Source organism: Aphelocoma coerulescens, chromosome 22, assembly GCF_041296385.1.
Source record: "Aphelocoma coerulescens isolate FSJ_1873_10779 chromosome 22, UR_Acoe_1.0, whole genome shotgun sequence".
NCBI lineage: Eukaryota > Metazoa > Chordata > Aves > Passeriformes > Corvidae > Aphelocoma > Aphelocoma coerulescens.
Genome location: NC_091035.1, coordinates 3,744,750 through 3,757,342, shown reverse-complemented (window position 1 = coordinate 3,757,342; position 12,593 = coordinate 3,744,750). Strand labels below are relative to the sequence as shown.

At 67.5% G+C, this 12,593-nt stretch overlaps 1 protein-coding gene across 5 annotated transcripts; it reads left to right on the top strand.

Moving 5' to 3' along the window:
* The first annotated feature begins 256 nt into the window (after window positions 1-256).
* DMTN (dematin actin binding protein) lies at window positions 257-11,703 on the top strand. Of its 5 annotated transcripts, none has more exons than XM_069035545.1 (17): window positions 257-275; window positions 5,903-5,966; window positions 6,203-6,259; window positions 6,884-6,958; window positions 7,129-7,284; window positions 7,586-7,630; window positions 7,723-7,831; window positions 7,934-7,990; window positions 8,068-8,220; window positions 8,304-8,413; window positions 8,491-8,596; window positions 9,189-9,250; window positions 9,351-9,399; window positions 9,748-9,803; window positions 9,981-10,040; window positions 10,816-10,896; window positions 10,976-11,703. In XM_069035545.1, exons 3-17 carry the CDS (start codon window positions 6,242-6,244, stop codon window positions 11,087-11,089), a joined length of 1,251 nt encoding a protein of 416 aa, XP_068891646.1. In that variant the 5' UTR covers window positions 257-275; window positions 5,903-5,966; window positions 6,203-6,241; the 3' UTR covers window positions 11,090-11,703. The 5 variants fall into 5 exon arrangements, 4 of the variants coding, with proteins under 4 accessions (XP_068891646.1, XP_068891645.1, XP_068891647.1 ...); XM_069035544.1 differs by lacking the exon at window positions 257-275 and adding an exon at window positions 2,105-2,229; XM_069035546.1 differs by lacking the exon at window positions 257-275 and adding an exon at window positions 4,907-5,123 and having other exon boundaries at window positions 6,887-6,958.
* The last annotated feature ends 890 nt before the right edge of the window (window positions 11,704-12,593 follow it).

Genomic DNA, 12,593 nt, shown 5'->3' with positions numbered 1-12,593 from the left:
CTCCTGCACTTCCTCCATCTCTCAGTGAGGCCGAAGGATGCTCCTTCCCACCCTCCATCCCTCTCAGAGCCCAGGGGCCGCTCCTGCCCACCCTCCACCTCCCGGCGAGCCCGAGGGCTGCTCCTGCACATCCTCCGCGCTCCATCCCGGGGCTGCGGCGGGAGGCGGTCGCTGTGGCAACGCGCGTGCGGCGCAGGGGAGGGGATGCTCGGCGCGGGGATGGCTCCCGGCGGACAGGCAGCCCTGCCTGCGGCGGGCCATGGGCTCCCGTGAAGGTAGGGCCTGATCCCCCTGCCCCACACCCAGGGCCCCGCCCCGGGCACCCCCGTGCGCTGGGCCCGGCTTTGAAGGGCACCGCCGGGACAAGGGGTGACCCAGCGGGGACGGGGGGCTCTGGGGAGCGTGGCCGGGCTCGGCTTTGGGGGTGGGTGCATGAGCTGGCGCGTGGTGCGGGATGGGAGCCGCATCGGGGCGTCCCCAAACTCCTCCCGCCGTCCCCGTGGGGTGCTGGGCTGGGAGGCCGAGCCCCGGCGGGTGCCACGGCCGGGTCAGGAGCCCGAGCAGCCCCCGGGCGCAGGTGGCAGCCGCCGAGCAGCCGCTGCGATCGTCTTCATGCTTGAGAAACTGGGTTAGTGGCGAGGGGGAGGCGGCCGCAGCCTCGATTATTCATGGGCACGGCCCCGGGGGGCGGCTGGGGCCGGCGGAGCCCCCTCACAGCGCGGGGGGACGGCGGCAGCTCGGAGCCGAGGCCGGGATGCTCCTGGTCCGGAGAGCCAGGCTGGCCCTGGCCTTAAAGGACACGCGTGCGAACCCCCCTGGGGGTGTATCCCCGCCAGATGTTCACCGCTGGGCCTGTATCCCCCCAGATGTGCATCCCTGGGGGCGTTTCCTCCCAGATGTGCACCCCGGGTGTCCATCCCCGTACTCGCAGCCCAGGCTGAGCCTCCCCCTGAGTGTCCATCCCCCCCTCCAGATGTGCATCCCTGAGCCCGCACCCCCCCAGATGTGCATCCGGGGGGGGTCCAGCAACCCTTTCCTGAGCCGGGAGGGGGAAACTGAGGCAGCAAAGAGCAGAAGCAGCGAGGAGGAGCCCCAGAAAGGGAGCTGCTGTCACCAGGCAGCTCTCCCACACAGAGCCGGGAATAGACTCCGGATCCCAGCGCTGCGGCAGCAACGCAGCCCCGCCGCCCCCGGCGGGGTCCGGCCGCGGCTCCGCTCCCGTGCCGGAGGCCGGGATCACGTTCCGAGCGGCTCCAGAGGGATGGAGGCGGCCGCAGCCTCCCTGCCCTGCCCCAGCCCGGCCGTGCTTCCCAGACCTGGGGGCTCTTCCCACGGACAGGGGCTGGACCGCGACCCCCAAGGCGCGGGGGGCTTGGGGTGGGGGGGGACATCTGTCCCTGCCAGAGCCCAGCGCTTGATTTTGGCAGATTCCCAGCTCGTCCCAGCCCTCTCTGGGCTGCGCTGGTCCTGCGGGTGAAAATTCTCGCTGGATTTCCCCTCCCAGGGCAGCGAGGGGTGGGCGCAGCACCCCCAAACCCAGCCTCGGGGTCGGCTTGGGCGGGAGGTGCCATTCCCCCTCCCTCACCCCACGCTGCCGCAGCCCCGTGAGGTGCTCACCCCCTCCCCCAGAGAGGGGCTGGGGGTGCCAAAATCCCTGCGAGGGGCTGCGGGGGGAGCGGGGGTGGCCGCGCCCAGAGTCCAGCGGGGGCTGGGGAAGGTGCTGGGGGTCCAGGCTGTCCCTGGCAGCGGCGCAGGCCGGGTTATCCCTGTTTTCCTCCCTCTTTGTGCCGGGGAAGCGGGAGGAGCGGGAGCCAATACTGCTTCGTCATGATGCCGGCTAATTCTCCTCTTGTTGGGAAAGGGACTGAGCCAGCAGCGAGGTGGGGACAGGCGAACCCACGCTGCCACCCCCCCCCCGCCCCGGGCAGCCACGCACTCCTCCACCCTCCCACCCACCCTCCCACGCAGCCTCCCCCGCACGCCCGCCCAGCCGCGGTTATCGGGCGGCGGGCGGCGGGGCTGGCGGGGGGAGATAGGCTCGCTCGCTCGCTCGCCCGTTCGCCCGCCCGCTCGCCCGCCCGCGCCCCGCTGTCACGCTCTCGGATGAGCCGCAGCCGCCGCAGCCCCGGGAGCCCAGGCGCGAGTCGGTGGCCGGGCGAGCTGAGCGAGCCCAGGGCATCCCCCCGGCAGCCCCCCGCGGCCGCAGGGATGCGGTGTCCCCGTCCTTAGGTGAGTGCGCGGCCGCGCGGCTCGGGAGGGACGGGGACGCGGCGGGGGGACCCGGGTGGCGGACAGGCCGCCGGGGGGGTGCGGGGGGGACGGTTCGTGGCGGCCGCTCTTGGCTTTGCCGTCGCTTTTCGGTGCCGCCGCTCTCGCGGGGAGCTGAGGGGGCTCGGGGGAGCCCCGCGTTTTGTTCCCACCTTGTCCCCATTCCCGGGGGTGCTGCCCTTGCTGGGGGGCCGGGGGGGGATGGGAAGGGCGGGGACCCGAGGGGGGAACGCGGGGGACACGGGGCTCCATCGCTGACCCCTCCCCGACCTCCCCCCCCCCTCCTCCGCGGCCCCCCCGGGACACCGCTGTGCCCCCTCCCTGGGGACATTGCCATGGGCACCGCGTACCCCAAGGGAGGAGGCCGGGACAGCCCAGCCCTTCCCAGCCCCACTCGAGGAGTGAGTTTGTGGGGTCTCAGCGCTGTTGCTGGGAGGGCACCCCCCAATCCCACCCCCCTCGAAGGGTTTGATGCTCCCGGGCCCGTGGTGGTCGCGGTTTTGCCGTGGACCCGGGAATTTTGGAGCACCCCTGGTCGCATCCAACCCCCCTGGCAAAGAACCGAGGGGCCAAATTCCTGTCGCCCCACCGCCACGGAGCATCGCGGAGCGGTTTGGGGGGAGAATTTGGGGTGCAAAGCGCGACCCCCCCCATCTCTTGGCCACGGATGGAGCCATCTCGGAGGGGGGGATCAGCTCCTGGCTGTGGGCGTGCAGGGTGGGTGGCCAGGCTGGGCTAATTCTAGCCTCTCCCAGGAAAACCTGGGCCACCACCTGCCACCTCGGGACCCCGCGGCCGCATCCCCGCTGTCCCGCCAGGTGGGTGCCTCGCTGTGGTGACCCCATGCACGGTATTGGGGTGTCCAGCCCCCCCCACCCCGAGGTACCCAGTGCTGGGCATGCCATGGGGCTGATCCCAGAGCTGGCAGGACCGGGGGGGTCTTTGGGGCGCGGGGGCACCCCCAGACCCCCAGCGGGAGCCCCGGAGGGCGCGGCCTCCGCACACACCCCCAGCGGGTCCCTCCGCGTGCGGGATGAGCAGGCTAATCCCACTTTAATCCCAGATTACGAGCCACGTGAGGCGCGGCCCAAAGCGGGCTGCGGCGTGGCCATCGGCCCAGGGGGGCCGGGCACGGACTGCCCCCCCCTCCCCACTGCCGGGGGCTTTGGGGTTCAGGCCACGCATCCCCCCTCTCTAAACCTGCGGGGCTCGGAGCCTCCCGGCAGGGCTGGGGAGCAGCTGCGTTGGCCCAGATTCCACGGATGGGAGGAACCGAGGAGGTGGAAATGCCTCCTTCATCGCCATCCGCTCCGCGGTGGGGTGGGCGGGTTGTTGCTACTTCCCCCCACCCCCCCCACCTCCACCTTCCATCCGGGGAAACTGAGGCACGGAGCGTCCCTGTGCCCGCGGCAGGATGCGCCCTCCATCCGAGCCATGGAAAAACGCCCGGGGCTGGCAGCTGGTGGCTTTTAAGGCCACCGAGGTCCCCGCGCAGGATGCAGCGGAAGCGATGGGCTGTCAGTAGCCACGGGGTCGCCCCCGCTGGCGGGAGATGCCCCGGCGGGGACGGGAAAGGGAGAAACAGGACAAAGAAGGAACCGGACACCGGCGAGCCACGGTGTCGGGGACCCACGTGCTCCCCGTGGCTCGTCCCTGTCGCGATCAAGTTGCCGGTGGGGCCCCGCGTGTGGCGGTGCCTCGGTTTCCCCGGTGAGCGGGGAGGATGCTCCGGGCCTCGCCTGCGCTGTGTTTGTTTGGAGGTTGTGGTGGGAGGAGGAGCGGGAGGAGGAGGAGGCCGGGGTTGGGCTGGGCTGGGAAGCACCGGACACCGTTCCCAGGGCTGGCGGGAACCGTCTGTTCAGGGAACTTGTGACCTCGGGTGTCCCCCGCCTTTCGCTGATGGCTGCGAGCCGCGACAGCCGCGGCACAATTCGGGTGCCCGTGGCCCGCGCGGTGGCACGGGCAGGGAAGTGAGGGTGAGGAGGAGGGCGATGGGAGGAAGGCTGGGGGTCCCCGCCCTCTCCCCCCGGGCGCTGGGGAGGTTCTCACGGCCTGGCCCCTGGCCCGAAGCCGGGCACTGATGGCTTTGGCGGCTGCGAAAAGTCAAATCCGGATTTCCTCGGGGTGGGGAGGAGGGAACCGGCCTCTTCCCGCGGCAGCACAGCCCCGGCCACGGCCCCCCCGGCACGGGCGGGGTACCGGCACCCCCCCATCCCGGTGAGCCCCGCCGGAACGTGTCCTCTCCGTCCGTCCATCCATCCATCCATCCATCCATCCAGCCTTCCTCCATCTCTCCCATTTTTCCATGCTCCATGCCCAGCTCTTTTCCTTCCTCTCAGCATCGCCCTGGGAGGGGGACACGCTGTGTTCCCCGTCCTGTCCCCTCTCCCCCTCGCCCTCCTGGCCAGGAAAATCCCAAACACGCCGAGTGTCCCTTATCTCGGGACACGCGGGGGACCTGGCAGCGGATCCGCGGGGAGATTGGAGGTTGCCATGGGGAACGCGGCTGCCATCGGGGCGGTGGCTCCCTGCCTGCGCCTGATAAGCTGTCCCCGCGTCCCCCGGAGCGCGGGGAGGGCGGGGGGGGGGGGGACCGTGACCGAGGTGCTTGTGCAGCCCTGGCACCCCTCGCCAGTTTTGTGGCGTCTCTCCGCACCCCCGGCTCGCGTTTGTTTTCCTTCCCCTCCGGCGTCCGCATCCACCCGGCCCCGCACCCACCCTCCCGCCGCTCCCTCCGCTCCCGTTCTCCGCCATCGCCTCCATCTGCTCGCTGCCACCGCGTCCCCGCCGGTGTCCCGAGCGCCCTGGAGCGCGACCGGAGGCGGGGGGCAACGCTGGCTCCGGCACTGGAAAGTGTGAGCTCATGGATGTGCCCGCCCGGACAATGCCGCCCTTGTGCCGAGCCGGGAGTGCCCATCCCACCGGTCCTGGATCCCTGGGGAGGGCGGGGAGGTGCTGGGGATGGGGATCAGCGGGTTAAAGCCCCGTCCCAGTGACAAATCTGGGGGTTATTTGTGGCAGGGGGGCCTCGGGGGAGCTGCCGGCAGAGCTCCCTCATCCCGCTCCTCCCTGGCTGCCGGAGGATGCTCCGGGATTTCTCAGATTGGGTCCGGCTCCATCTCTGCATCCCATGGGAATGGGCTCTGCGCTTCCTGGGAGCCGCGGGGCTGTGGGGCAGCAGGATTGGGGTTCCCAAAGGCGGTGCCACCCCCTCACCCCCCGTGCCCAGGCTGCAGGCTTGGGGTCAAGGCCGGAGGCCCCCGCGCTGCTGCCGCTGTCACTGCCCGGCTCTCACGAGGTTTTCCCAACTCCCTCCCCTGTGAAAGGAGAAGTTTTGAGGAGAATGGGGAATTTTCCCCTTTGTGTGTGGCATTGTGGGTTTAGAGCGTGGCCGGGCCCGGGGGCTGTGGGGGGCTGAGCGCAGCAACGCCCGACCCGCAGCCGCTGGAGCCTTCTCGAGGCCGCGGGACAAAAGGGCGTCACTGCCGCTGCTCCGCTTGCCAGCACCGTCAGCAGCCACCGGGCACGGGCAGGGGACACGCAGCAGGCACGGGGGGACCGCGGGGACGGCGCGGGGACAAGGGGTGGCTTCATCACCCTGCGGGTCAGCGTCGCCTCTCTCTGTCCCTTGCAGAGGGAACACCCGAGCCCCAGCCCGGTGTCGGCGCCCAGAGGGATGTGGAGCCACAGAGGCAGCGGTGAGTGGGGTGCCCCACGCCTGTGCCCTGACTTGGGGGCATCTCCTGGCACGCCTGTCCTGCTGCCAGCACAGCAATATTTGGGCAAGTGCCAGCCTCGTGCCACTTTAGGGCCCGGTTCGGGGGGTGCAGGGCTCGGCCCCGTGGCAGGAGGGCGGTGGGAGATGGGACCCCCCAGCCCGGGGGTCGCTCTGTGCCCACCCTGGCAGTGCCCGAGCCCCCCGCTGTCCCCACAGGACCCTGTGACTGACACAACCCCGCCAGCCCACAGCTGAATGGAAAGACTGCAGAAGGTAAGGGGGGCATGGGAAGGGTTCCGGGGGTCCGGGAAGGGTTCCGGGGGTCCGGGAAGGGTGCTCGGGTCTGGACAGGGTGCTGGGGGTCCAGGGAAGGTTCTGGGGGTACAGAACAAGGTGCTGGGACACAGAAGAGGGTGCTGCGGGTCCGGGAAAACTTCTGGGGGTACAGAACAGGGTACTGGCGGTCCAGGGAAGGTTCTGGAGGTCCCGAGAAGATGCTGGGGGTACAGGGGAGGGTTCTGGGGGTCCGGGAAGGGTGCTGGAGGTGCTGGCACAGTGGTGGAGAATGGGGAGCCCTGCAGGCAGGGAGGGCACACGGGTGGCCAAGGACAGGGGCTGGTGGCCAAGGACAAGCTGCTGTTAGTAGGGCCCTGCCTTCCTCCTCCTCCTCCTCCTCCTCCAGCCCAGGCTGGCAGCACCCTCTAGTGGCACAGCGTGTCCTGGCCAAGCCGCTGCCACCTCCGGGCTGTCCCCCGCCCGCCCAGTGCCCACCAGGAATCCCCCACCCCCAAGGAATCCGGGGTTCATGGGCACAGGGCTGTCCCTGGGCCCCTCTGCAACGCCTCGACCACACCCCAGAGCCCCTCCCTGGGCTAAAACCTCCCGTTTTCCACCCAGCAGCCACTGACCTCCCCTGGGAGCGTCTGTTCTTCCCGCGGATCCAGCGTTCCTGGATCTCCCTCCAGCATCGTGGTAAGGAGTCATTCCCATCTTCGCACCGCATCCCTAAATCCACGGGCTCGGGATGTGGCCCCCAAACCCTCTCCATCCCCCCAGGCAGGGCCGTGGATGACGTGAACTCTCCCCATTCTCAAAAATTCCCTTCCTGCACTCTGAATTAAGGCATTTTCCCTTCCTTCCAGGCCAAAATGGACAACGAGGTCCTGGGGTACAAGGATCTGGCTGCCATCCCTAAGGACAAAGCGATCCTGGACATCGAACGCCCGGACCTGATGATCTACGAGCCCCACTTCACCTACTCGCTCATGGAGCACGTGGAGCTGCCCCGGAGCCGGGAGGTGAGGGGGAATTCCCTGAGTGGTTTTTTGGGAGAATCCCACCTGGGTAAAAGGATCACAGAGCTGGGGCTGCTGGAATAAAACTCCAGCGTAAAAAATACTTAAAATGCACGAAAAATTAATAAAAATTAGAAAAAAATCATAAAAATTCATAAAAAGTCATAAAAATTTATAAAAAGTCATAAAAATTCATAAAAATTCATTAGAATTCGTAAAAATCCATAATGGCTCGTGAAAGTTATGAAAATTATTAAAATTCATTTAAAACTATTAAAATTCATGGGATTCTTGCCTCCTGCAGCGCTCCCTGTCTCCCAAATCCATGTCTCCTCCTCCGTCTCCGGAGGTGAGTACCGTCACCGCTGGGACTGCGGGAAGGAGGGGGCGATGCTGAACTGGGGAGGGGTCTCGCTGACCCCCGATCCCGTTTTCCCGCAGGTCATCCGGGAGTGGCTGGAGAGCCGGCCCCCCAGCAGCACCCCGCTGCCCCCCTCGCGCCAGGGCACTGCCCCGACCCGCAGCAGCGTCCAGCACTTCCACCGCCCCGGTAACACCCCCCTGGCACCCCAAACTGACCCATCCAGATGGTGCCGGAGCCTCTTCCCAATCCCATTCCCATGCCCAACCCCAAATCCTCTTTTCCTTCCAGAGACCGACACGACAGAGTTCAACATCTACAAGAAGCCCCCGATCTACCGGCAGAAAGGTGAGTGGGGTGGGAGGGGTGTATCCCATGGGATGGGGGATCCCGGGATGCTGCCTCACCCTCCCTGTGCCCCCCAGACCACCATTCCAGCGCCCACCACGGGAAGCATCTCATAGAGGACTTGATCATCGAATCCTCCAAATTCCCGGCGGCGCAGCCCCCAGATCCCAACCAGCCCGCCAAGATCGAGACCGACTACTGGCCGTGCCCCCCGTCCCTGGCCGTCGTGGGTAGGTGGGAACAGCGGGGTTTTCCCTCCTGGAGACCCCAGGGAGGGCTGGGAATGAGTGGAACATCCCCACTTTTCCCGCAGAGACGGAGTGGAGGAGGCGGATGGCGTCCAAGAGGGGGGAGGAGGAGGAGGAGGATCTCACGGAGGAGATGAAGAACCTGCGGGAGCTCCAGCGGCAGGAGCTGAGCAAGGTCAGGGGCGGGTGGCACCTTGTGAGGGGCTGGGGATGCGCTGGCACCGATCCCAATCCGTGTCCCTTCGTTCCCAGGTCACCTCCAACCTCGGGAAGCTGATCCTGAAGGAGGAGATGGAGAAGTCGCTCCCGATCCGGAGAAAAACTCGCTCGCTGCCGGACCGGACGCCGTTCCACACGTGTGAGTGGGATTGTTCTCCCTGCATCCCGTCCCCTCCCCGCCTCACCTCTGGCTGCCTGTACCCCACCTGTACCCCACAAATCCCCCTGCACCCCCCAAATCCCGCCTGTACCTCCCAAATCCTACCTGTACCCCCCAAATCCCACCTGTACCCCACAAATCCCGCCTGCACCTCCCAAATCCCACCTGTACCCCACAAATCCCCCTGCACCCCCCAAATCCCGCCTGTACCTCCCAAATCCTACCTGTACCCCCCAAATCCCACCTGTACCCCCCAATTCTCTCCTGCACCCCCCAAATCCCGCCTGTACCCCCCCAAATCCTGCCTGCACCTCCCAAATCCCGTCTGTACCCCCCAAATCCCACCTGTACCCCCAAATCCCGCCTGCACCTCCCAAATCCTGCCTGCACCTCCCAATTCCCGCCTGTACCCCGAAATCCTACCTGTACCCCCAATTCCCTCCTGTACCCCCAAATCCCGCCTGTACCCCCAAATCCTTCCTGCACCCCCAAATCCCACCTGCACCCCCAAATCCCACCTGCGCCCCTCCCCATCCCTGCCCGTCCCTGACGGTCTCCGCCTCTCTCTCAGCCCTGCACTCGAGCTCCAAGAGCTCCTCCCTCCCCGCCTCCGGCCGGAGCACCCTCACCCGGGTAAGTGGCTCTCAGCTGCCCCCCTCCCACTGCCGGGGTCCCCCCCACCCCGCTCGGGGGTTTGGGGTGACCCCTGTGACCCTGTCCTGTCCCCCCGCAGCTGCAGTCGGCAGAGTTCGGCTCGGCGGGGAGCGAGAAGGGCAGTCCGGGTGAGGATCAGGGCATGGGATGGGGGGATCGTTGGGAATGTGGGGGTGTCCCTGGGATTGGGGGGGTGTTCCTGGGACATGTGGGGGTGTTCCTGGGACATGTGGGGGTGTCCCGGGGATGCTGGAATGACCTGGGGGGATGTAGGGGCGCCCTGGAGATGTGGGGGTGTCCCAGGGGGGTGTCCCTGAGAATGTGGGGGTGTCCTGGGACATGTAGGGGTGTCCCCAGGGATTGGGAGTGCTGGGACAAACCCGGGCTCAGCAGAGGCTGGAAAAGCAGCTCTAGGGCAGGAATGTGGGGGGCACAGCGGGGTCGCCGGGCTGAGCCCTGCTTCCCTCTCTGTCCAGCCCTGCAGGTAAGAACTCACCTGGCTGCGGACGCGGAGACCCAGCGAGAGGGTGACGTACGGGGCAAGGGGGGGACGGGCACCGGGGCCACCTCTGGGACGGTCCCTGCAGGGGGGAGGGGAGGGTCTGCCACCCCCAGGCTGCAGCCCCTCACCTCGGCTCCGGTTCGGGTGGGGGAGAGCAGCACTTTGGGGGCTTGGGGGGCCGGGCTGACCTCAAGCTTTGCCCCCCAGAACGGCCAGCGCGGGCGCATGGACAGAGGGAACTCCCTGCCCAGCATGTTGGAGCAGAAGGTGAGCGGGGCTGGGGGGGCTTGGATGGGGCTGAGGGGGCTTGGGTGGGGTTGGGGGATTTGGATGGGGCCGGGTGGGGCTTGGAAGGGGCTGGGGGGGTTGGAAGGGGTTGGGAGGGCTTGGATGGGGCTGGGGGGGGCGTGGAAGGGCCTGGGAGAGCTTGGATAGGGCTGGGGGCCTTTGATGGGGCCAGGGGGCTTGGATGGGATTGGGAGGGCTTGGAAGGGGCTGGGGGTCTTTGATGGGGTTGGGGGGGCTTGGATGGGGTTGGGAGGGCTTGGATGGGGCTGGGGGGGGCGTGGAAGGGCCTGGGAGAGCTTGGATAGGGCCAGGGGCCTTTGATGGGGCCAGGGGGCTTGGATGGGGTTGGGAGGGCTTGGAAGGGGCTGGGGGTCTTTGATGGGGTTGGGGGGGCTTGGATGGGGTTGGGAGGGCTTGGAAGGGGCTGGGGGTCTTTGATGGGGTTGGAGGGCTTGGAAGGGGCTGGGGGTCTTTGATGGGGCTGGGGGGTTTGGATGGGGCCGGGGAGGGCTTGGATGGGGCTGGGGAGGTTGGAAGGGGCCGGGGTGGGGGGGCGTGGAAGGGCCTGGGAGAGCTTGGATGGGGCCGGGGGCCTTTGATGGGGTCGGGGGCCTTTGATGGGGCCAGGGGGCTTGGATGGGGTTGGGAGGGCTTGGAAAGGGCTGGGGGTCTTTGATGGGGCTGGGGGGGCTTGGATGCGGCCGAGGGGGCTCTCAAAGGGTCTCACATCCCCATGTCCCCCTCCCCCTTGCAGATCTACCCCTATGAGATGCTGATGGTGACGAACCGAGGCCGCGTGAAGCTCCCGCCCGGCGTGGACAGGACCAGGCTGGAGGTAGGGGCTGCGCCAGGCTCGGGGGGCTCCGGGGAGGGGTCCCTGCGCTCTGTCACCACCCTCTGTCCCCCTCCCGCAGCGACACCTGTCCCCCGAGGACTTCCTGAAGGTGTTCGAGATGCCGCCGGAGGAGTTCAGCAAACTGGCGCTGTGGAAGCGCAACGAGCTGAAGAAGAAAGCCTTCCTCTTCTGAGCCCTCCTCGGCCCCGAGCTCCGTCCGTGTCGCGCCGTGTAACCGCTTTAGGGCTCTCAGCCGGTTTTTATTGGGGTCCCCCACCCTTCCCGGCCCTTCCAGCCCCCCAGATCTGCCCCCCACCCCCCCCCCGCCTCAATCCTCCTGCAGGGAATGGGATTGGGGTGGCTCGAACCTGCCTGGGGCAGCCCCCGCCCGGCAGCAGGCACGGTTCAGCCAGGAGGGGAGGTTTGGGGGGGTCTCTGAGCTTTGTCCCCTCCCCTTTTCCCCCCGGGAATGTTGGTGGGGCAGTGCCTGGCTCTGCTTTTGGCTGGGTCCGAGGGGAGGGCAGTGAGGAGGGTCCCTTCCTTCCTGGGGGTGCCCCTGTGCCCCCCAAGTTGCCCCTGCCCCCCACCCTGAGGCTTGGGAAGAGCCTGGGGGCCGACACTGCCAGAGCGATGCTCTCCCGGCAAAGCCAGGCTCAAATCCCGCCCTGCCCGCCTCCAGCCCCTCAATTTTATCCCCACCCCCGGTCCCTCCTGTGCCAGGTGCTGCAGCGAGGACCCCAAGGACACTGCCAAACCCCCCGGCTCCGGGCTGGGCGGAGGGGCAGGGGGAGCACCCTGGGGCTGGGCAGGGGGTGGCAGAATTGGGGGTGGGGGGGTCCCAGTGAGACCCTGAGGCAGCTCCTGGTGCATTTCCAGCTGCGGATGTGGGGGGATGCACTGGGGGGGGGGTGCAGGAGGGGCGGGGGGGCATGCACTGGGGGGGTGCAGGGGGGCACTGGGGCGATGATTTGGGGGGTACAGGAGGGCACTGGGGCGATGAACTGGGATGCTGAAGTGGGATGATGAACCGGGGCGATGGATTGGAGCAGGGCACGGCTCGAGATGGGCACCGCGGCCACCCAAGGCGGGGCTGGGCAGTGTCCCTGGCCCCTCCCGGCCGCGCAGACAGGGCTCGGCACCGGGCAGCACCTTCCCTTGTCACCCCCCTCCCCTCTCCAGGCACACGTTTTGGGCAGGACCCCTCTCTCCCCGCACCCCCCCCCCCCCGGTCGCCCCCTCCCCCACGCTCCCCGGTTTCTGTTTCCAGCCACTTTTCCAGCCGCTAGACCTTGTTGGGATGTAAAGAATGTAATTTATCGGGAATTCACTGGCCCATACTTGCCTTTCACTGCTACGAACGACATATCTATAAATATATATATAAATATGGGTTGTTTTCGGACTGGACTACAGTGATTCACTTTCTCTGTTTTTGTTAGAGTTTATTTTATTTGCTGGTGTCGGAGAATCCGCGTGAGAGTGATTTTTTGCTTACAATTAAAGGTGAAATGGCTTTATCCAGCCCGGCTTCGCAGCTTTGCTTCCCCCCCTCCACCTCCTCCAAAAATCCCCCACCGGACCCGCGCCTTGTCCCCGAGCCCGGGTCCCTGCAGATGGCGGTGCTGCTCCGAGGAGGATGCGGAGCCCTTCCCCGCCTTCCTCCCGCCCCGGCCGGGCTGTGCTGGGGGCCCGCAGGG

Excerpts from the sequence above, each read along its gene's own strand:
- DMTN (XM_069035545.1), top strand. Across the intron at positions 8,221-8,303 it reads CCCGTCCCTGGCCGTCGTGG|AGACGGAGTGGAGGAGGCGG; the intron begins GTAGGTGGGAAC and ends CTTTTCCCGCAG. Across the intron at positions 8,597-9,188 it reads CCGGACGCCGTTCCACACGT|CCCTGCACTCGAGCTCCAAG; the intron begins GTGAGTGGGATT and ends CCTCTCTCTCAG.